The 22,133-nt window shown below is 46.9% G+C and overlaps 2 protein-coding genes across 14 annotated transcripts in view; both read left to right on the top strand.

The window, feature by feature from the left end:
- The first annotated feature begins 370 nt into the window (after positions 1-370).
- Positions 371-20,228, top strand: TPRA1 (transmembrane protein adipocyte associated 1). Of its 5 annotated transcripts, none has more exons than XM_085590503.1 (12): positions 3,027-3,188; positions 3,585-3,763; positions 6,653-6,851; positions 7,007-7,139; positions 10,018-10,104; positions 11,649-11,721; positions 12,664-12,743; positions 13,823-13,933; positions 14,344-14,404; positions 15,456-15,558; positions 16,176-16,256; positions 17,339-20,228. In XM_085590503.1, the coding sequence occupies exons 3-12, from the start codon at positions 6,661-6,663 to the stop codon at positions 17,571-17,573; spliced, it is 1,155 nt and encodes a 384-aa protein (XP_085446629.1). In that variant the 5' UTR covers positions 3,027-3,188; positions 3,585-3,763; positions 6,653-6,660; the 3' UTR covers positions 17,574-20,228. The 5 variants fall into 5 exon arrangements, with proteins under 5 accessions (XP_021387751.1, XP_085446629.1, XP_085446628.1 ...); XM_085590502.1 differs by lacking the exon at positions 3,585-3,763 and adding an exon at positions 4,058-4,150 and having other exon boundaries at positions 3,028-3,188; positions 6,652-6,851; XM_021532076.3 differs by lacking the exons at positions 3,027-3,188; positions 3,585-3,763 and adding an exon at positions 371-2,590 and having other exon boundaries at positions 6,652-6,851.
- An 80-nt stretch (positions 20,229-20,308) lies between these two features.
- The window catches only part of CHCHD6 (coiled-coil-helix-coiled-coil-helix domain containing 6), a 110,552-nt gene continuing 108,727 nt past the window's right edge, over positions 20,309-22,133 (top strand). For 4 of the 9 annotated variants that reach the window (XR_014958144.1, XM_085590507.1, XM_085590506.1 and 1 more), the window contains exons 1-2: positions 20,309-20,543; positions 21,136-21,257. Coding sequence is in view for 6 of the 9 variants with exons in the window: in XM_085590507.1 (XP_085446633.1) it covers positions 20,309-20,543; positions 21,136-21,257 (357 nt within the window). In the remaining 3 variants the exon portion in view is untranslated. Of the gene's footprint in view, positions 20,544-21,135; positions 21,258-21,733; positions 21,903-22,133 lie in introns of those variants that run through there. The other 5 variants (XR_014958145.1, XM_085590508.1, XM_021532045.4 and 2 more) reach the window with 2 other exon arrangements.

Raw genomic sequence — 22,133 nt, 5'->3', positions numbered from 1 at the left:
AAGTCCACCACTAAAACATGTCTCTAAACATCACATCTCCATGGTTTTGGAACACTTCCAGGGACAGCGAATCCACCACCTCATTGGGAAGCCTGTTCAATGCTTGAGCACCATTCCAATGAAGAATTCTTTCCTAATGTCCAGTCTTCCAACCCAAATGATTCTATGGCTTAAGGGAAGGTAGCCCGAGACCTGGCTGAGGTGGAGCTGTCTGACAAGACCCAGATGACACACTGTGATGAGCCAGTGTCACCACAGGGTGCCACTGTCTCTCCAGGCACCAGACAGCTGGATAGACAGACAGATTTTCTGTCTGTCCTTCCTGGAAGAACACACACCACGTCCATGTTTTCACGGCTAACTTTGGGTGCCACCTACAAGTGGTCCTATTCTTGAGCTGGGGTGCTCTGTCTCTTTGACAAGAGCTGAGCTTGGGCAGCAGAAACCACCCCTAAAATCAGGTTGCTGCCATGTATGGAACAGGGCTCCTTCTACTACACTAGAGACATGGACTGGGTATGTGAGAGGGTGAGATGCAGATGGGGTCCAGGCTGCTCACTGGGGTGACCTCACCTGAGTACCAAACTCTTGAATATCCAAACATACTACTAGGATTTTGCAGACTCGTGGCTTCTTGCAGCACAGGAATAGCCCTAGTGAATGAATTCCCCTTGAAAGAAAAGGGGCAGAAACACAGGAGTGCAGTCCAGGTAGTATCCTGTGGTGCAAATTTATGCCCAACACTAGAAATCAGTAGGCTGGTAGAACAGCTCTGAAACAAGACAGGCACATCTGTCCCTGTACAGCACCTGTACAGCACAGCAGTTTCAGATGAGAAGTAATATCCTGTTCAGTAGTCTGATCTAATAAAAGCTGAAAGAGTATTTGAGAGAGATAAAATGTCTCAGAAGAGTGGAATTTGTTGATTACATGGACTGTAATGCTGTCCTGGACACCATGTCTGCATCTTCCACCTCTGATGCCTGCAAGGCAGGTGAGACTGCCACAGCACAGCAGGCTGCAGCAGGTACAGCAACAGGTGCCAGCTTTCTGTGGGGCCCCCAGGGTTGTTTTAAGGCTGCTGAACATCACCTCTTGTCCTGCTTCAGCCCAGCAGCACCAGGTGGCACAGCGAGGACAAAGGAGTGACCCCTGCCGTCTTTAAGCACTGGATGGAGGAGATGACGCACAGAGCAGCAGTGCTCAGCTGGAATGGAAGGAAGGATGCGTAGAGTTAAGGACATGGAGCAGTCCTTTGGAGGTGGGAAGAGGGGAGTTATGTTTGCCACACCATGTGGTGGCTGACAGGCAAGGCTGGGTAATTCAGAGGAACAGTAAGTGTGGATGCCCCACCTCCTGTTTGACACAAGCAAGGTGAGGAAGGCAGGAGCTAAAGTGTCACGGTCCTTGCAGTGGCACCCAGCAGTCTCCTGACCATGAAACAGCTTTTGGATCTGGTGTCCCAAATACTGGGCTCTAGCCTCAGATGGAATCAGATGGGAAAAGCAGGTGGATTGGAAAGCAAAATCTCTCCTTCTAACACAGTTATGTGGGAGGTAACACATTCAACTAGTTAGTGCCTGAGGCTACAAGTGAGAAGACATGGATTTTACTTGTCTGTTACCAAGACACTTTTTAGGCAGAAACACTCCACCTCTCTCTAAACAGAATTGTCCTTTCTGTAACTCAGAGATCTTGGTGTCAGCTTGGATCCATAAATGGAACGTGTCAAAATATTGCAACATATCATTAACCTGAACGACAGTGTGAAATGAGACAAGCTAAGGACTGGCTTCTCCAGATGTCATTCCAAAGGCATGACACCAGCATGAAAACCTGTTCCAACCCAGTGGAAAATCAGAAGAACAGGGCTGAGGCAGGCAAGTCCCCAGGTACAAACCCTTCATGAGGCTTGCTGAGGAGTAGCTGGAAAATTTGACCTAAGAAGAGGATCAAGCAGATTTAAGCTGAGGAAGATCTATCTGTGTGTGAGGAGGGCCTGGAACCCTCTGGTTACAGTGTTTGCTAGAGCAGAACATGCAAACTTGACCAAGGTAGGGCTCTTGTAAAGAGTTGTAGGCTCTGAACAGAAACTTCAGGGTAGCAAAAGCCTTGCATTCCTACAGAAGCAAACCCTACAGCCACAGGTAGAAACTCATGCCAGAATGAGTTTCAGAACTCCAGTCCTTGCAGTGACTCGGATAAGAAACATCCTCCTTGAAACTTCCCTGTCCGCCAGCTCTTACTGCTGAGAATAACGTGCCGGTGCTTAGCTGGTTATTTCCTTTCATTTCCTAAATAAATCTTGGCTGTTTTGCCACAGTTACTTCCTTGTTTACGATACTGAGCGTCTCTTTAGCCTGTCTGGCATTTGCACCTCAAAATCCTGCTAATTATCGATGGCGTTTCCCTTTAGCAGCTGTTGTCCAAGCTACTTCAAGTTTCTTCAGCCAGCTTTGAACTCTCCTTAAAAGCCGAACTCACAGGTTGTTAATCATCCTCCCCTGCAGGAACTTATTATCGGATCTCCCTCAATGATTAACCGCCCTGCCCTGCATCCAGCGGCCGTACGGAATTCCCGCGGAGCAGTGTGAGTTTAGGAGCGTGGCGGTGGGAGCAGGGCGGCAGAGCGCTCCTCGTCGGGTGGGATGCTGGGCTGTGCGGGCCGGGCCGGGCCGGGCCGGGCTGCGATCGGGCTGGACGGACAGAGCCGAACCGAGCCGGGGCTGGGATCGGGCTGGAAGGACAGAACCTGCCCTGCACGGGCCGGGCCGGGCCGGGCCGAGACCGCCGGCCCCAGGGTCGCCTCCCTGCCCGCCGCCACCGCTCCACGCCGGGCTGGTGACCCGCGGGTGTGTGCGGGACAAGGCGCCTTTAAAGCGCGGCGGACCCGCCCCCTTAGTCCCGCCTCCCGACCCTTCCGATTGGCTCGCTCCGCCACTTCTGTCGGGACCTTTGCCAGAACTCGCTCTCTGATTGGTCCAGCCGGGCACCTCCCGGGGACCGTCTCTCAATAGCGCCCCTGGGGTCGGCCGCTAAGCCCCGGCTGCGGCGGCCGCGTCTCCGCTTGCGGTGCGCTCCGGCCTCTCTTCAGCGACGCTCCCCGGCTGAGGGGAGCGGCAGGGCCGGGGCCGGGATGGCGGGGCCGGGACCCCGGGACTGAGCGGCGGCGGCGGGAGCGGGGCTGGGTACGAGCGGGGCCCGGCGGTGCGAGCGGAGCGGGGCCGCGGGAGGGGAGCGGTGCGCAGGGAGGGACGCTGCGGGGCCGCGGGGGCCGCGGGCCTCCCGGTCAGCCCGGCGGGCAGAGGCGCCGCCGGCCCGCGGAGGGGTGGAGCGGCAGCCGCTCTCCCGCTGAGCTGCCCCGGCAGCCCGTGGGACGGGCGGCGCGGCCCCGCCAGCCCCGAGCCCGCGGAGCGCGCTTTCCGTGCCTGCCGCGGGAATCAAACCAAAACAGAAAAACCCCGGGATTTGCATTTCTGAAATCCGCCTCTGGGCCACAGTGCTCTGTCTCTGAGGGTTTGGGCTTATTGTTGATACTTCTGCTTTCAGTATTTTTCTTTTTTTTTTTTTTTCTCTCTTTGCAGTTCCTTTCTTTTTAAGCTTAGTTCAGAACGAGATGTGAAACTGGAAGGGAGCGCCTCAATCACTGAGGGAAAATCCCTGTCTTAAATTCTAAGAGTGAAACGAAAAATGCAACTGTTGTCACCAAAAGAGAGGGTTGAAAAGACTTCTTAAAAAGGAAGAAAACAAAAGAAGAAAAAGGGTTTTTTTTCCTTTTATTTTGGTTTTTTTTTTTTTTTTTTTAAGTTTTCTTAGTTTTAGTGTTCTGGGGTATTTTTTAAGCATTTAAGTTACTGAAGTAACAATTACATTATTTGAGCAAGGATGTGGTCAGTGCAGTTTTTATTGCACAAATAGGGTGTTGTAAGAAGCAGTCTTAATCCTATCATGATCGGTACTTAAGAGACTTTCTGATGCTTTTTGCAGAAAGTCAGAAAAGTTTTGATTTTTTAATAACAGGTGCAACTTGTGCAGTTTGTAATTCACCTTTCTGTAGGTGGGCTTGGAAAGAACAAACAATTGCCAGTGATGTGAAGTCTGAATTTCACTGTTACTGTTACAGTGCCATGATTCAAGGACCATTGCATTGGTGAGTTAACATTTTCCTGAAGGTGCAGCAGAGCCCTTCCCAATGCTCTGTCACTGCAGCCCAGGAGCCATGCCCGTGTTCTTAGTCTGAATGCATCTTATCCAGGGCTTGGACTGAGAAATTTGCCTTCACCAAGTCAGCCTGACTTCATCTGGAGTGTAGAAAAAAATGTTATTTTGTGTTCTGGTGTATAGAGCTGCCTGCTGGATGAAAAGAGGGCACCACGACTGCAGCACTGGTTTCTTTCCATGCGGCTTTGGGGTGATTTTACCCCCATGGGCTGGGCTGGCTGAAGCAGGCAGTCCCATGGAGGCAGGGTGTGGTGAGTGAGCTCTTGGATATGCTCAGCTGACTGGACTTACTTAGGCCTAGACAGGGCAAGGACAGTTGCTGAAAGGAGCAGTGTTGCTGTGGATGACAACCCCTGGTTCTGGTCCTGTTGCTCTGGGGATTTTTGGTGTTGCTTTGGACAAGAGTGGGCCAGTTCTCCACATCTTTGCTGTAGGCTGTTAGAAAAGCATGACCACAGTGCTGTCTGTCTGGTGGCCTTGGCTGCCCTTTCTTATCACATTGGATGTTCTGTAGCAATGCTTTGTGTACACTTCATGTGGGGAGGAAGAATACAAGGACCAGGCTGTAATGAGCAGCCTGGCTGAGAGGTGAGCTTGATTCTGCTTTGCCCTTTGAAACCTCGTGACTGGAGTTCTGCACACTCCTCTCCTTATCAGCAGCTGCTGTTGTGTGATAGTGGTGGCTTCTGGCAAAAAATAATGGAGCCTACTTGCTCTTTTCATAAGAAGTTGTTTTGCTAATGTAAATCTCGCACAGCTTTATATTTGAGCTCTTTTCAGTGTGACAGGCAGATGGAATTCTTTGTCCCAGAAGAGCTACTAGGAGGTTGTGATGGTCCACAGTTGATAATGTTATTCTGCCTGTGGTCTGTGAGGTTCTTCTCTACTTTTTAAAAAGTAAAGCTCCCAGCTTCTTAAAAAATCAAGCAGCAATTTTTCTTTGTTGGCAAATGTGACCGTTCTTGGCCTCACCTCTACTGGCATGTAGTGGTGTTACAGAGGAAGAGAACAGAGCAAAATTGTTACGAGAAAATTCTTCTCTTCAGAGAAGTGAGTAGCTGGAGGGAAGAGAAGACGCTTCAAGAGATAAGTTTGGAATGTGAAGGTCGTTTGCTGGGACCTCTATTTAGAAGTAGATTTTTTTGGTCCAGGCTTTGCCAGCTTTGAGCAAAGCTGCTTCTTCCAGGTCTGTGTGTTTATTTACTGTGGTGCCTCTCTGGCAGTCACAAAAGAAAATCCCAGCTCAAGGAGTATCTGTCAGCAGGGGTGAATCGAAGGGAAGGTTTGTTGGCTGAGGATGGGATGATTCCCTTGCCCCTTAGAGAACCTAGGGAGAGTCTCAGCCTTTGAAGAGAAAGAATAGCCTGTGACTGACAGTCTCAAGCAATTTGTGAAGAAGCTGCTACTGAACTCTAAAAGCTCGTCAGATGACACAGGGCTGTGCTGATGCTTTCCAACTTGTGACTCACTCAGAACCTCTAAGGGAAAATACCTTCTGAGCCCTGTCATGGGGGCTGTCAGTTTTCACCACGCAAGTCAGGCCTGGAGTCAAACAAGGAGATTAAAAAAAAAATAAACCCCAGATTAGCTAGAACACGCAGAGTGCTGTCCCTGGCAATGTGCATCTTTAAGATGTCGGCTGTCAAAGATTTATAATTTTTGCATCTGTGGGTTGTTTATGATCTCTCTTTTGGGGATTGTCAGGAGGGGTGATTAGACCCTGTGTTTGTATTTAGCTTGTAGCTACTCAAGTACCTTAACAGTCAGGGTTCTCCTTTAGGGTGGGAAGAGAGTTGCTCAAAAGTAGAATCATTCTGGTGTCTTGCAGAGGGTTAGAAAAAGAACGCTGTATGTTGGTTTTTGCCAGTGTTGGGTTTGAAAGGTAAAGACTGTACAGTCCCTTTAGGTGAGTGTATGTGAGGCTTTCCCTGCTCTCAGACTTCAGAGTTTGTAAGAGCAACTGGATTTTCAGAGGGAACCTTCATCTTTTCTTTGCAGAAATCAAATGATTGACTGTCACTTCTTGATCTTGGGACCAAGAATGAATGCCCTGGTAAAGTAGGGTTTTTGTCTCTGTCTGATGATGCCACTTATTGCTGTTGGGCCTTGATTTCTTCTAGGAATCTGCCGAAGCTCAAAGAATGACAAAATTTAATCCCACATAGCACCATTTGAAGGTGCTTGTTACTCTGATATCAGTGTGGTTTTGTACTGACCACCCTAATGGCTGTGTGCAGACTTTGGGCAGGTGGCATTTCATTGTGTAATACAGTGTTTGACGTGATGATAATTGGCTGTACCAAGCAGGAAGCAGTTGTGCAGGGGCTTAATGTCAAGGATGTGTTTTTTCAGCTGTGACTCACAACTGATTTAATATTGCTTTTTTTCCTCTGCTGTGGCTGTCTTGCTCTGTTTTATCTGGACTTGAAGGAGGACAGGATGTTCCAGTCCATGATGTCTGTGATGACATTCTCCATGTCTGACAACATCACACATTCGACTGCCCTGGTGACGGCATTGGATAATGTGACAACTCTCTCCCCAATGACAACGCACGTGATCAACGACACGAACATCACAGTGCCACACAAGTGCCTGTTGTTGCTCTATGAAGACATTGGGAAGTCCAGGTGAGCTGGAGGAAATGGGACCACAGTCTTGACCCTGGATCAAAGGAAAGAGCTTTGTTTGTTTCTCAGTTTGATTGAGAAGGGGTTGGGGCTGGTGCCTTCCTTTCTAGAGGCTGAAGAACTGGGATAAAACCTGTTTTATTTGCTTTTTGCAGAGTCCGCTACTGGGATCTTCTGCTCCTGGTTCCCAATGTGCTTTTCTTTATGTTTCTTCTCTGGAAGCTGCCCTCTGCCAGGGCCAAAATCCGGGTCACTTCCAGCCCAATCTTCACTACATTCTACATACTAGTGAGTACCACTCTGTGCCTTTGGACTAATGAGTGTTATTTTTGTTATCACTCATGAACAATATCACAGAACTAGTGGGGAGAGCCTAGGCCAGCTCTTGCAGGGATAAAAGCTGCTTTCTGTTGAAGGTATACTGCAAGAAGTAGACTTTTTTCACTGTTGGAATTCAGCTTTTAATAGGTTCTGGGGCCAGATCTGCTGGATTTTCTCCTGTGATGATTTTACTTTTTCCTTTTCCATTTTTCTTCTTTTCTTGCTTTGCTGTCTTGGAATGTAGTATCTTATGTTTTCTTTGCTCTTTGCAGTAAGTAGCATGGGACACAAGCCCAGCTTTTCATTGAGGTAGTGAAAGGAGAATAATTTGTGTCAAACTGTTGAAAAGCTTGGTCATCTGCTAGAGAAAGTGGTTATGTGACAGAGTTCTGGTTAGTCTGGGAATTAGAAACCCAATCCTGTTAGTTTCTTTCACATCATGTCAAAGTGGTCCTTACTTGATGTTCTTTATAGTTCTTAAGGTGGAAACAGAATATTCAGTACAGTTACAGTTCACAAACATCAAAGGTCTTGCTGTGCTCCTCTCACTAGTCCTGTGGTGCTCTGTGATACTGCTTAGAGGACTTCATAAATGCCGCTCAGGACCTACCTGAATTTGTTATAAATACCATTCAGAAGCTTTTTGATATCCTGGCTTGCCTTAGAATATAACATAATATGATTGCTCTTCCTCAGTGAGATTAGTACAGGTTGTAGAAGTGAATGTATATTTGGATTGGGTTAGATGGATGTCTCTTTCTCTGATCTGTGTTCAGGTACTGGCATGGCAAAACCCAAGAAGCTCAAAACCAAATCTGACCTAGTAGCCTCACCTGAATCTTTCTTGGGAAGTTTTGTTAGCTCTTTCAGGCCAAGAGTTGGGCTTCTGGGCTTCTGCATGGTTTTGGATAACCAGGTATACATACAAATGTTTCAACCATTTAGAAATATTACTGACTATTTCCAGTCTGGATTTAAACCTTTCTATGTGTTTCCAGTAGTGCACGTGGTCAGTAGAGGTTTGTGCCAGAGGCTTTGAAAAACAAAACTCTTGATAAACCAAAGGGAGGGAAGTGAATTGACTTTATGCTCTGGATGGCAACAGCCCCACACAGCTGCTCTCTCACTCCCCCTCACTGAAACGGGAGAGAATCAGAAGAGTAAAAGTGAGAACTTGTGGGTTGAGATAAAGACAGTTTAGTAAGCCACAGCAAAAGCTGTGCACACAGAGAAAGCAAAGCAAGGCATTCACTTACCACTTTCCATGGGCAGGCAGGTGTTCAGCTGTTTCCAGGAAAGCAGGGCTCCTCCTCACATGTTATTGGGAAGACAAACACCGTTACTCTGAAAGTCTTTTCCTTCCTCCTTCTTCCTGTCTTTATGTGATGAGCATGATGCCATATGGGATATTCCTTGGGCCAGCTGGAGTCAGCTGTTCCAGCTGTCCCCTCTTAACTTGGGCACCTCCAGCCAACTCGCTGCTGGAGTGGCATGAGAGGCAAAAAATGTCTTGCATTCTGTGTAAGTGCAGTGCAGCAGTAATGAAAATATTTGTGTTATCAACACAGTTTTCAGCACAAAAATCCTAAACACAGCCCCACACCAGCTACTGTGAAGGAAATTTCCTCTATCCCAGTCAAATCCAGCACACAGTCTTAGAGGAAAATGCTTTAACTCAGTTTCATACTATGTTATTGGGAAATGAGGATGGAAGTGTGTTCTGTGAGGTCTTCCTTTAAATTGGCTGTTTGTTGTGTTCTAGAGGAATGCTTTCTCTGGAGTTGGTGGTTAATGTGGAGTTAACAGATTGGGAAGAGTCTCTGCTTGCTTAGAGAGGTAACAAAGATATGTGTATTTCTCTGCAGTGAGTTGTTGCAACTCTAGAACACCATTATATGCAGGGACCCTTATTTTCTGTCAGTGTTTTGTCATGGAGTTTTCCCCCCAGGAGTGTTGTATTCTCTTGCTGTTGCTGTCCCTTCTTCCTCTAAGAAAGAGAAACTCATCTGTGGGTCACTTATTGGTCGTTTCCATTCTGCAACCACCTTAGAATCAGCTTGGACTCTTGGTTCTCTGATAGGTTTAGCTGTCTCCTACCTTCATCATTAGGATCAGCCTGACATTTAGAGAATTTTATCTGGAAAAATCCACTTTCTTAGAGTGTAAGTCTGCACAGTGGAGTGTAGATACATCCAACTGAGCTCTTAATTGCATGGGATGGCTATAAGAGCACAGGGTAGCTGAGCCTCATTGAGCTGTCATGCTTTGATGTACATGAAGTGAGTTGGTGATCTCTGTGTTGCACTGTGCAGCAGGGTAAGATGTTTTGAAGCTGGTGGCTGCAGGTGACTTTTCCTCTGCATTTCTGAGCATTGTTAGTACGGAGTGAGAGAACTGCAGGTTTAGTTTTGTCATAATTGTGTAGTGTGGTAGTTGGTATTGAGTGGTTTCTGTTATCTGATGTGATTGGTTTAGTCAGACATACCAACCATTTGGTTGTGTAATTCAGAGGGATATGTTTTCTGTCTGTTTGTTTTTCTCCTCTCCTGCCCCAGTGGAATGAAGGGAAGACTAAAGATACTGTTGTAAAGACTGTGTGAAGAACTCTTCAGAGCTTAATCTGACGGCTGAGACAATTGTTCCTTCCTAAATTCTAAGGCACTGTTCCTATCTAACGGGTCTGAGGAATCTTTTTCAGGAAATTAACTCTAGTCTGCCACAGGAAATTCTTAGTACACATTATCAGGCTTGAAAGCTGACTTGAAAATGGTGTTCCAAAAGGGCTTCTGATCGCTGCTGCATATGTGCCTTTTGACACAAGCTTACTTTTGCTCTTTTTTTGCAGGTATTTGTGGTGGCTTTAGTTGGCATTGCCCGAGCTGTTGTCTCGATGACTGTGAGTGCCTCTGATGCTGCCATGGTTGCTGACAAGGTAGGTGCAACACTGACATTAGAGGCTGTGCTTTGTGTACTTCTTATTACAGCAATCTGCTCTGACTTCCCTCTTATGTGTGTACAAGAAGAATGTGCTTTTTTGCAGTACTCTTAGCTATGTGTACTATGGAATCCTGTTTTGATAGCTGGATCTAAATCATCACAACATCCGGGATGGTAAAACAATGGATTTCCTAAAATAGACACACAAATAGTAGCAGCAAAGGTTTCCTGTTACAGGGATGAAATTATTCTCTTTTGCAACAGATAAGCATTCAGATACCTTTAATGGATAGGCAAGACCTGGCCTTTGTTACTCTTGCAGTATTCTAGTGGCTCTTTGAAAATGTTGAAGTTTTTGTATTGAATGCAAATAAAACCAACTTTCCTTTTGAGACTGACACCTGAACATCCTTGTGAGCACTCTGAGCACAGGGTGAACCATTAGCAAACAGGAAATATCTTAGTATGTGCTGTTCCTTTGCAGTAATTTGACTTGTCGCAAAATACTGCTTAAAACAAAAAGCTCTGCAGTCCTTGAGCTGTTAGAGAAAGAGGAGTCACCTACAGAGTACAGGTCTTCAGGATTTATTCTCTGGGATCAGTGTGGTTTCCTTGCTTTTCCCTTTAATGTTACTGTCAAAGCATCGTGCTGAGCTGCTGTTGCAAATGGATGTTTGTAGCATTTTTCATTCACCTCTGTCCAGCAGATGTAGGTCCAGGACTTGAATAATGAAGAGGTGTAAAGGTGTTTTTCTTCAGCTCTGGTGTTGGAAATTATGTAGCAAGACAGATACTCTGACAGTTTTTTCTGTAAACGTGTTCTATTCTATTACGTTTCTTTTGTGTTCTCTTACATATATGTGCACACACACACTGTGTATTTGCTGGGATTAGAAGGGTCTTATCCAATGCCTCTTAAAATATTACATATCTTCAAGAGAGCACCATTCAGTGTTCAGAGATAAAGGGTTATTAAGCCAGAATCTGGGTGCTTGTTCTAGGTTTGGCATTGATTTATTGCATGACTCTGTGAAAAATTGCCTCACCTGCTTCTTATTGGTCTTGTTTCATCAAATAAAACATGAGATTGCAAATGACAGGCTGGAACGGAGAGTGCTTTTTACTTGATTATGCTTTAGATTTAAGGACCAGTACCTTTGGAAGAGGGCAGAATACAATTTGTTCAGGCATGTCTACTGCTTTAAGAACTGGCTTTGTTCAATATTTGAAGTCATCATGGGCTTGTGCTCTTTGGGAGCAGCAAGAGCATATCTGAAATTAGTGACAAATCCTCAATAGTGGCAATCCATGTCCGCTTCCTCTCTTTAGAGCTGCTATTTGCTTGTTCCCACACAACTGTTCTGTTCCACAGGCACAAACAGGGCTTGGAACAAGCATGTGATCAGTATCCCTACAAAGCATGAGAAGGGTTTGTGGAAATGACCAGAAGCTGCCATCCCTTGGAATTTTGCCTTATTAACTTCAAACTGGTTCCTGGCTCCATCTAATCATGTTTATCTGGTCTCTGTTATCCCTCAGATCCTGTGGGAGATCACAAGGTTCTTCCTTCTGGCAATTGAACTGAGTGTGGTGATTCTAGGCCTTGCCTTTGGTATGTGTCAGCAGTGCTTTGAATGTTTCCTGTTGCCTTTGCTTCCACAGAGATTGCATTTGTAAGTTTATGGTGATGCTGATTCTATAAAGTGAAGAGGCTATAGAATAAATACAAAGGGCAAATCGTGGAGTTTTCATTAGAAGTGGATGAAGGCCTCATTATTCTTACAGATCTATGGCGAGTGTGACTTAAGGGTTTATATGTGCTTGGTTAGTCCTGCACTCATACAGTGGAGTGTACAGCTTAAGTAATATTTTTATGCCAAGATCAACAGTCTGATGTTTGCTTCAAGCCCATTTTATTTAAGATGGTCCCCTTCATCCCATCCTTAATTAGTTTGATCCATCCTGGTTGCATTCAAATACTTCATCTGTACCTTCAACTGTAATTCTACTTCTTTCAGTTATGCAAGTGAAAATGCCTCTCCCTGTGGGTCAGAGGTACAGGAGAGGGTGGGTGTCACTGTTGCACGTGTCAGTGGGACACGAGCAGTGTATTTTTTATCTTTTGAAGGCTCATAGAATAATTTAGATTGGAATGAGCTTCTGGAAATTGCCTACTTCAGTATATTCCAGTACAGATTTCTCTACCCCAGCCTCCCATCAATTCTTCTCCCTGAGAAGCAGCTTTATAACATCTCAGTGTACTTGATGCTGGAGTAATTACTTTTTTTTTTTTTTTTCCCCTGTAACCCTGGCAGAAGGACTTAGTTGTTTTCTCTTAGTGTGGACAGGAGGAAAGCAAGTTAAAATCTGTTGGTTTTGTAAATAGGATTTTTGCCTGTGAAAGGCTCAACTCTCCAAACAGGGTTTAAGTCAGCTTTAACCTTCCCTTGAAGGCTTGTGGAAATAAGTGTTTTCCTTTATTGGTTCTGAAAAGAGCCGTTTTTAACAGTGCTGGGATTACATCCTGAGTCACTTCCATATCCCATAATTACAGGTCACCTGGAGAGCAAGTCAAGTGTGAAACGTGTGCTGGCAATCACCACTGTGCTGTCTCTGGCATATTCTGTCACCCAGGTGAGTACACTGAAGCAGAAGAATTTGCAAAAGAAGGAACTTTGCTTGATGTTAAACAGTTAAGTGTGAGAATCCTATCTGAAAGTGGCAGCTTTGCTCTTTAGATGAGGTTTTGGAGGAAGACTGAATGTTTGTGGCAGTGTATAAGCAGATAGTATCTGCTTGTCTACTGCATAAATAGCTCAGATAAGGTGAAGAAATCAGGTTTGGATAGATTGCATTGTTTAGTGAATCTGGGAACAAGAGTGAGGTTTTTCCACACCTGAGCCACAAGTTCTGGATCTTCCCTCAAGGGCCATGAAAACCATGTGCTTGCCAAGTAAGGGCAGTGCAGAGCTCAATCTTTGAGAGCTGAGAGCTCTTGCTTCTCTTCAGATTAGCAGCTGCCTTGCTGGCTCAGTTTATTAGGCATGTCTTCATGTCCCTGAACAATGCAATCTGTGTCTGGGTTTATTCTCCTCCTCGGCATGTCAGTGGTCAGCCTGTGTCTCTGTACTCAGGGCAGTGCCAGAGTAACACACAGAGCTTTGTTCTGGGACCAGGCTCTTGGCTGCAGAGACAGTGAGCTGGTCATTACCACATGATGAAGCTGGAGGAGCCTCATAAAATATCAAGTGCTAGAGCTATATCTGGGTTCAGTAGTGCCTACAAGAACTTTGCTCTCCACTATCTGTATGGGTAGCTCCTAAACAAGACAGTGTCCTTTCCCAAATTGAATATATTCTGGGTGTTTCAGCAGAAAGATCTACTTTAAAGATTGAAATGGAGCTCTTAGCTATTTTAGATATACAACTGCTTGCATCCTCTGTCCACCTCAGTCTCTCTTCTGTAATGTTGCTGGTGCCAGTTTCCTTCAGATGCAGATTCCTGCCACTCTTTTTCTCCTCACTTCTTGTCTTTAGTTTCCTCTTCTTGTTTGTGAGTATAACTTGGTCTAAGCAGGGATTGGTTAGGTTGGGGGTGGGGAGCAGGCCAGCTGTTTTCTGAACTTCTTTAAGCATAGTGTCCCTTGTCCAAATATGCATTTCAGTGGGGATACAGCTTGTAATAGAATCATGTTGGTGCCACTTCTCTCCTAGGGCACTCTGGAAATCCTATACCCTGATGCCCACCTCTCAGCAGAAGACTTCAATATCTATGGTCATGGTGGGAGACACTTTTGGCTTGCCAGCTCCTGTTTCTTCTTCCTGGTAAGTACTGGGAATGTGTTACACACTCTGATAGCTTCTTTGTATTTTCTAAATGGAGCAAGGAGGATGATTTGAGTACAGTAATGCCCTAATCCCCCTCCTGCAGCACAGCATTTGTCTCATGTGGGGGGGGGGGGGGAGCTGAGGAATAAAGGTGCAATGGGAGTGGTGTAAGCTGGGCCAGCTGTATTCCTGAGCTCAGATATTCTTCCCTCCTGTGTTTCTCAGCTGTTTCATGCTGATGGGGGTGAGTTGTGGGGCCTTCACATCTGTTCTGTGTTTAATGTTAAGGGATTGTGCCTCTGCCCTGAGACACGTAGGGAGTGCATAATGCCACACACCATCCCTGCAACGATTGTTGAGTTGAGTTGCCAAGCAGCCATGGAACTGTTAGTTCTTTGTCTCAACAGGTCTATTCCTTGGTGGTGATTCTTCCAAAAACTTCTCTGAAAGACCGGATTTCTTTGCCCTGTAGGTAACTGTAGTGTTTTCCATAGAATAGATGGGTACAGCATCAGGATAAAGCATGGATGGGAGTAAAAAGTTCCTCTATGTGTTTGTGCTGCAGATGCATTCCATGTCTCAGAGTTTAGATAACGTGGCAAAGGACTGATAACCTATCCCTGGAAAAAATAGTATGTTGTGTCTTTTAGAAAGCAGAGTAAGAGCAGTTATACTGCTACTTTAGCAGCTAAATAATTGCATTAAGAAAACAAGACCTACTGCTCAGTTAATGATACAGATATAATGTAAATATATAATCTTCTGAGAGCCTTAAGAAATGGCTTCTTAATAACAGCTTCCTTTGAAATGCACACATGATGGTAAAGTGTGTGTGCTAGTCATTCCCTGAGAAGGGAAGGCTAAGTGGGAGATACTCAATAATTTTTGTCTGGGCTTTTACTTTATCAAGATGATTCTGTTTGTTTGGTTTTGCTGTTGTTGCAGAATATCTGCAGCTCTTGAATAGAGAGAAGCTGTTATTAAGGTGTTTGTACTGAGCTCTTTCTCTAACTAGTGTTGACATCCCTCTGTGGGTATCCTGAGGGAGGGGTTATGTATGTCACATGTCACAGGCACAGGTCCTGGGCCTGATATGCCTGGTCTCCAGCACACCCTGCTACTCCTTTCGGGGTCTCCTGAGCAGTATTATTAGTGCTGTACATTGGAAGGGCACAGATTCTAGTTCAGCTGGGTTGTTTTTGTTTAGTTTTTCTTGTGTTCATTTATGTGACTGACAATGGTTCCAGACACCTGCAAATCAAATCTTTGCATGTGTTGCTGTAACCTTGCCTTCCAAACCCATCTTGAGTATGCATATACACATGCAGGAGGGTATGGTTTAGTCCATTTTACCACCATCAATTCTGCCAGCATGGGACAGGAAAATGCAGTCTTAATTCTTCAGCAGTTCTTAGAGACAAGGTGGTGAGAAGCTTCTGTTGCATTTGGCATCTCCATCAAACAGATTTCCATGGGTGTTTGAGGTTGAGCTTCACATGTGTCCATGTCTTTCCCACAGCCAGGAAGAGTTTTTATATTTATGCTGGCATTCTGGCACTGCTGAACCTGGTGCAGGGCCTGGGCAGTGCCCTCCTCTGTGTGGATATCATAGAAGGATTGTGGTAGGTACACTGGGGGAGGTGGTCTGCAGCCTGGATCTTGTGTTCTCTTTGAGTGTCCTTTAACACTGCCTCTCCCAAGAAAACAAACCTATGCTGTGTTCCTAAGAAGGAATAAACCTGTTGGTTCTGGTTTGTGCCAAAAGAGTCCTAAGTAATCAGAAAACTCCCCAGTGGAGAGGTTGTGGAGCTGTGTGTACTGCAGTTGTTTTGAGGTGCTGAGTGAGAGTAATAGTGTGAATCCACCAATGTCTGGCCATTAGTAGGTAATAAGAGAGGAGATTGTCTATTTGTTAGAAATATGGAGACACCCTTATACCTGGAGTCTTGTTCTGCAGGGATCAGTGTCACATTTGAGAGTCAAAATTGGGAGTACTGAGACTGCTCTTGGTCAGACCTTGGGTTTTGGCATGGTTCCCCTGAGTGTCTAGAAGCAGTGACATATGTTGATGACAATGGCTATTGCTTTGCATCAGTTTAAATTTGTTTAGCATGATGTTTCTTAATCTTTGGACACTTTGGAGGAAAATTGGATCATTTGGGAGGATGTAAGTGGTGTTACCTTAGCTGTATTGTTCTTGAATACTAAATCCCTTCATGTTCCCTTTTGTTGTTGACAGCTGTGTTGATGCTACCACGTTCCTTTACTTCAGCTTCTTTGCACCTCTCATCTATGTGGCATTCCTGAAAGGTTTCTTTGGGTGAGTAGCCAGGAAGATGAGTTTAGATGTATGTATATAAATTGTCTTTTAAGTGTTTTGCACTCAGGTTCTCTCAGTCTGTACAATAAAGACAGCAACTAGAATGCCAGTTAGAGAGCCAGTCTTAATTTCTGCCGTTGAAGAATTTCTGTGACCCGTTGCTGCTCACTTCTGTGCAGGGCTCCTTTACATGCAGAGCAGATCTGATGGCTGTATTCCTCACACATTTCTGAGGATCACTTCTTCAGCATCAGCACTGTCTGTAGTACAAAGCTTTTCTGCTGAAGTTGATAGCTAAATGCTTAATGAGGAATCGAGCCCTGGGAGTTGAAACGGTCTTCTGAGTAGGTTTGGGGTAGATTGGTAGAAAGGATGTGGGAGTTTAGTAACTCTTCGGCCGAGGACTCCCCCGTGGCCCAAACACCACTAGTGAAAAGCCCTGGGAAGGTCCATTCTCAGGCCGGGGGCGCCGCCGTGTGGCCACTCGCGGGAAATGCACCTTGGTGGGAAACGAGTGGTTCAGTGTAGGCTTTAGTATTTGTTGGTCATTAGTGAGAAATAGCAGGCTTTAAAATAACTAAGAAGATAAAGTGCTTTTAAAATATAAAAATATACCTCTGCATCCCTTTAAAATTAGAAGGGAGCATTGTCTGGAGTTCAAGATGAAAACTGCTGATCTACAAGCGTTTGTATTTTGGTTTTCATGATGTGCATAGGTAGAGCTTGAAGTATACTTCTGTTCTGACTCATTTTTGTATCAGTAGCCAGGCTGTTGTGGAGTTCAGTAGTGTTTGCGTGCTGTTGCCCTCAGTAATTCAAAGCTTCTGAAGATGAGAACTCTTTTCCCACAGCAGAGTCAGGATTCTGCCATTTGTATTTCTCTTAAGTGACTTCATCCAAAGTTTAATTTAGCATTACTTTATGGCAGTTACTCTGCCACAAATTTCTAGACCAAAAGCTCATTTAAAGAGTGTTTGAGGTATGAATGTACAATTTCTTAACACTGATGAGTTTCAATTAAGGATAGGTAGCTGTGATACGACATTGGTAACACATGGATTTTAAATCTTTCATCACTCCAGGTCTGAACCGAAGATCCTTTTCTCCTACAAATGCCAGGTGGATGAACCTGAGGATGTGGATGTGCACCTACCCCACCCTTACGCTGTTGCCAAGAAGGAAGGAATGGATTCTGGGTTCTACTCGAGCACTCAGATTGACACCACAGCCTACCTGGACGACGTGGCCTCTATGCCATACCACGTGGGCAGCATCAATAGCATAGACAGTGACCGCTGGAAATCCATCAATGCCTGAGGCAGGGCACCTCAGACATGTGCTCCTCCTTTCTTCCAAACTCCCTGATACCACAGCTGTTCGGATGTCCACTGGAAACCTCTCCTTGGCTACCTGCCATGGCTTTCCTCTTGTCCTTAGGATTTCCAACACCTATTGTGGCACTAAGTTGGCAGCCCAAACCCTTTTGGGAAGAACGCTTTCTGTTGCTACATGAGAACAGTGTAGAGTGGTTTTGTTCATAAACCTTTAAACACTGAACTTTCCTGATCCTCCACGTTCCTGATGTGAATATGACCCAGAAGATAGTCCTGGCTGGCACCTCTTCCTTTTCAGTGACTGAAAGCACTTGTTTCTCACTTAGAGCAATGATGTTTAGGAATGAGGGTGCTGATTTGACTGCTATATTGTACATATATAGAAAGATTTTGGTGGTTGAAACCAAAGATGATCTTCCTGGGCTAAGCGGCATGGCTGCCTGCACCTTGCCATAATGCAACAGCACAGGTGGTGATAGTGTCTGATGAGTGAAGCTGGTCACTGGGGCTCACCCTTGGTTTCAGCTAACACTGTTGAAAATTGTGAGTTGGAATTGCTAGTGGTTAAAAGGAATGTTCTCAGTGTATGGGGAAAAGAGGTATGAAGAGGAATGAACTGTTCTCTGTGCCCAGAGAACATTTGGGGAAGGCTGGTAGCTCACAGCGGGGATGTGAAGTGACTGAACAGTAGGGAGACAGAAGGACAAGCAGTGCTGCTGTCTAGCTGAGCTGAAGGAGCTGTGAACCAGTCTCTGGAGGCTGTAGTGCTGTGCATTTGAGCTCAAAGGAAAGTCTAAGTAAGAACACTGAATCAGGGATGAGTTTCAAGAGTAAAACCTGTGAGGTAGGTGTGTTTTCCATCTGCACCCTGCTTCATGGCTTTGGCAGGGGCTCAGAGAGTGCTGTGAAGGAGGAAGGTGACTCTGCAGATGAAGGCTCCAGAGACATTCAGGTGCTTGAGGCAGAGCAGAAGCCTATGATGAGTCTGAGCTGTCAGAATTTAGTGACTGGAAACTCAAACACCTTAGGTGTGCTAGAATTGAGTTGGCTGGTGTGCTGCAGTGGGAGAAGAGTGGGAGCTGGATGTGTATCTCTGGCAGTGTCCTTCCCTTACATTGCAGTTCAGATCCCCAGACTGCTGCTGCTCTCAGTAAGTTTTATGGCTCAGTATGTTGAAAATGCTTATGTGCATGTGGGGAGTGGTCCTTTTAAAGACTTCCTGGTACTTCTTATTAACCTCTTCCGTGCTGGAAGAGGGACTCCTATTGTCTGAGCTGTCTGGCATGCAGTTTCAAGACGTGGTGTTCCAATCCAGTGACTGTTCACGTGAAGGCTGCATCAGTCTGGTTTCTGGGATATCCTGTGCTTTCCAAGGATGAAGTATTCCTCTAGATTTGGTGGTGCTTTCCTACCCCAGTCCACCAGATAGGTGGAGATCTGGTGTAAGCAGCTTCCCACTAGGGATGGTAGAAAAAGGGAACTTGCAGTGTTTGGGGACTGTGTGAATCTCTTGCCCCAACTTACTCTGTTCCTGAAGAATACTGAGGTAAGAGTAAGCAAGGTGCAGTGTAGAGGTGTTGGTTTGGATCATTAGCAGGTAGGGAATGGTGGTTGCTACCAGATGTTCCCACCACAGGGAAAGAAAACATGGGTAAGAACGTGCAGTTCATATTGGTTGCCAAAACTATGTAGGCCTTTGCTTATCTTATTTTGTTTATGAGCAATGCAGCTTCTCTGTCTGCCTGGGTACTATTCCCTGCAGGCCTCTAAGTAGCACTGGCACCTTGAAAACAAATAGTGCTCCAACCCACCCAACCCTTCACCCCCCTTTTTTATTTTTATTTACTTCTGGGGAAAAAAGACTTCCATCTATCTGTGTACTAGGAGTGAGTAGTTTCTTGTAGGTCACAGCCTTTCACATTTCCATTTCGTGCAATGACTGCAAGGGCTGGACAAGGATCTGGCCAAGTCAGCCCTTGTCACGTTAGAGAAGTGTTCCGTGCTCCTCTGTCACTGCTGTCAGTCGGCCTGAGCCACGCTGGGCTGCTTGCTGTAAAAGGGATGGGTGATGTGATGCCTGAATTGCTGTGCTGCTGCTCCCAGTGCTGCTCACAACACTGATCCTGAGCTGCTGGTTAGAAAGGGTGAGGGAGCCTTCAAAGCTTCCCTGGGCCTTGGACAGAGTCAAGAGAGATGAAGATTACAAAGCAGTTGAGAACTAAAAGAGCAACTGCTTTTCCAACCCAAGTCAACCCATTTGTTGACTTTCAACACCCTAAGTGAAAGGAATTACCTGCCCTTCTTGGTGATGTGAAGAGCCTGTTATGAATTTGCCTTTTTTTACCATCTGAATTCAGTGCTGAAGGATCACCTGTGCAGGTTGTCAACATCCATCCTGTCCTTTGCTGGCAGGACTCCAGAATTTCTGGAATGTTCCATGTTCTGCTGCTGAGGAGCTTCTGCACTAGGTCATGGACTGACCTTCCTCCTGTTATGTATTTATGTATATATAATGCTTTGGGCCATCTTAAAGTGGTTCTTGAGCAAAGTGTGTTACATGTGGGGGGTGGTGAAAAGAAAGTATAGAATAAATGTATATTTTTGTTTGTAAAATAAATAAAATTAAGTTTGGCATAAATGGCCATGCTTTATTTCTTAAATGAGACATATTGGGGAGGAAAAGTAACTTGAAGATTTAAAAAAAAATGGCAGAAAGGCATGGGCACAGGTGTGATGTGGCTTTGTTTGCCTTTGCCAGCTGGCCTTCCTGGATCTTTGCAGGTGATGTCTGCCACCTGGCTGGGAGTGTACACCTGGAAAGGCTTAGGGAAGGATGACAGGAGTAATCACAATTATGGAAAGACTTCTGGAGGGGTAATCACATGGTTGAGAACTCACCAGCCTGGAAGAGCAATGGTGCAGGCCTGTGAAACCCTTGGAGAGGACAGAAGAGGTGAGTAAGGACTATCTGTTCTTGGTCTCTTTCAGTGCAAAAACCGGGTACCATCAAATGAAGTGGGCAGGTGGCAGATATGAAATGAGCAGGAGGTGGGTGAGGGAGCTTCAGGCGCCCCTGTGCTCTTGCCTGGCTGGTGAGGGTGTTCCTGGGGTGCAGGCAGATCACACTGCACAATGCAGTGCCCTTGTCTTGAGAGCTTGAGCAATGGGCTGACTCCAGCATACAAGGTGCTGCACAATCAACAAAAATATTCCCTACTTCCAGGAATGTGCTCTAGAAGAGACCTGGATAGCCAGAGGGGTTTAGGGGGTGCAGAGTCACAGATACTCCCTGAACATTGGCCCATGTCCGACTGAGGCAAAGCTCTGGTTGCCACATTAACCGCAGTGAGCAATAAGCATTAAACACTTAAAACTGCTCCCATGCACTACTGAGGAGTAGTGGGCCGAGTAGATAAGTAGCACATTGATACCAACTGGCCCATATTTCTGGGAATGCAGAAAGCTTGTTTGAAAAAGATTCTCCAAAGCTGTTTTTTCTTGGTTCAGCTGCCTCTGTGTTGCATTATCTCATTCCTTCTGTTCAGGCTGTTGGCTCAGCCATGCCTGGCAACGGGGACTGTATCAGCCTGGCCTGAGCTGTGCAGGACCCGCCCGTGTGTGTCAGGGCAGGGGACGGCCCCGCTGGCTGGAGCAGAGCTGCTGCAAGGTGAATTCCGCTCCCAGCGCAGCTGCTGTGCCTGACGAGAGGAGAGGTCATCCTTCCTCAGCTTGGCAAAGCGCCGTGCCTTGGACGTGTAGCAGTGGAAGATGTGCGGGCAGTTTTGGTGCCGCGTTCAGTGCCAGGGCGGCGTGGAGGGCGGGCTCAGCGGGACAGGAGCGGCGAGGAGGGCGGGCTCAGCGGGACAGGAGCGGTCATGAGGGCGGGCTCAGCGGGACAGGAGCGGTCATGAGGGCGGGCTCAGCGGGACAGGAGCGGTCATGAGGGCGGGCTCAGCGGGACAGGAGCGGCGCTCTCCGCTGTCCCGGAGCCGCCTCTCTGCCCTGCGCATCCCCGGCACCGGGCGGGCCGCCCGCTCGCGGAACAAACTACATCCCCCAGCGTGCACCGCGCCCAGCCGCTAGCACCGCGCCGCGCTATTGGCCGCCCCGCGGCCGCCGCCAATGGGGAGCGGGTATATTGGCAGGCGCTGCCAGGGCAGAGGCGCTGCTGGCAGCCGGTGCGGGAGAGGGGCGCGGCGAGGACGGGGCGACCCCGGGCGGCATGGGCGGCAGCGAGAGCAGCCAGGGCGGCAGGAGCGTGTCCTTCGGGCTGGATGAGCGGGAGCGCGTCCGGGTGCTGCAGGGCATCCGGGTGAGGCGCCCGGGGGTGTCGTGGGGCCGGGGGCGGAGGGAGCCGGGCTGCGCAGGGCTCCGGCCGGGCGGTGGGGGGAGCGAGGTGGAGCGCTGGAAGATGTGGGGGAGCTGGGACGAAGGGAGTGGAACCGGGAAGGCTGAAGGAGTGGGGGGTTGGAGAAGTGATGGGGAGAGTGGTGAGAAAGACGGCTGGGGGCCTGGGCATGGCTGCTGTCGAGCTGGGGCACGC

Source organism: Lonchura striata, chromosome 12, assembly GCF_050655825.1.
Source record: "Lonchura striata isolate lonStrDom1 chromosome 12, ASM5065582v1, whole genome shotgun sequence".
Lineage (NCBI taxonomy): Eukaryota > Metazoa > Chordata > Aves > Passeriformes > Estrildidae > Lonchura > Lonchura striata.
Note: the sequence above shows the minus strand (reverse complement) of the source record. Positions and strands in the feature narration are given on the sequence as shown.

What these genes read in the sequence shown, in the direction of transcription:
- TPRA1 (XM_021532076.3), top strand. Translation starts at nt 6,661, where the DNA reads ATGTTCCAGTCCATGATGTCTGTGATGACATTCTCCATGTCTGACAAC. An exon ending in GATTCTAGGCCTTGCCTTTG is followed by an intron (nt 11,722 to 12,663) that starts GTATGTGTCAGC and finishes CCATAATTACAG; the next exon opens with GTCACCTGGAGAGCAAGTCA. An exon ending in AGACCGGATTTCTTTGCCCT is followed by an intron (nt 14,405 to 15,455) that starts GTAGGTAACTGT and finishes TCTTTCCCACAG; the next exon opens with CCAGGAAGAGTTTTTATATT.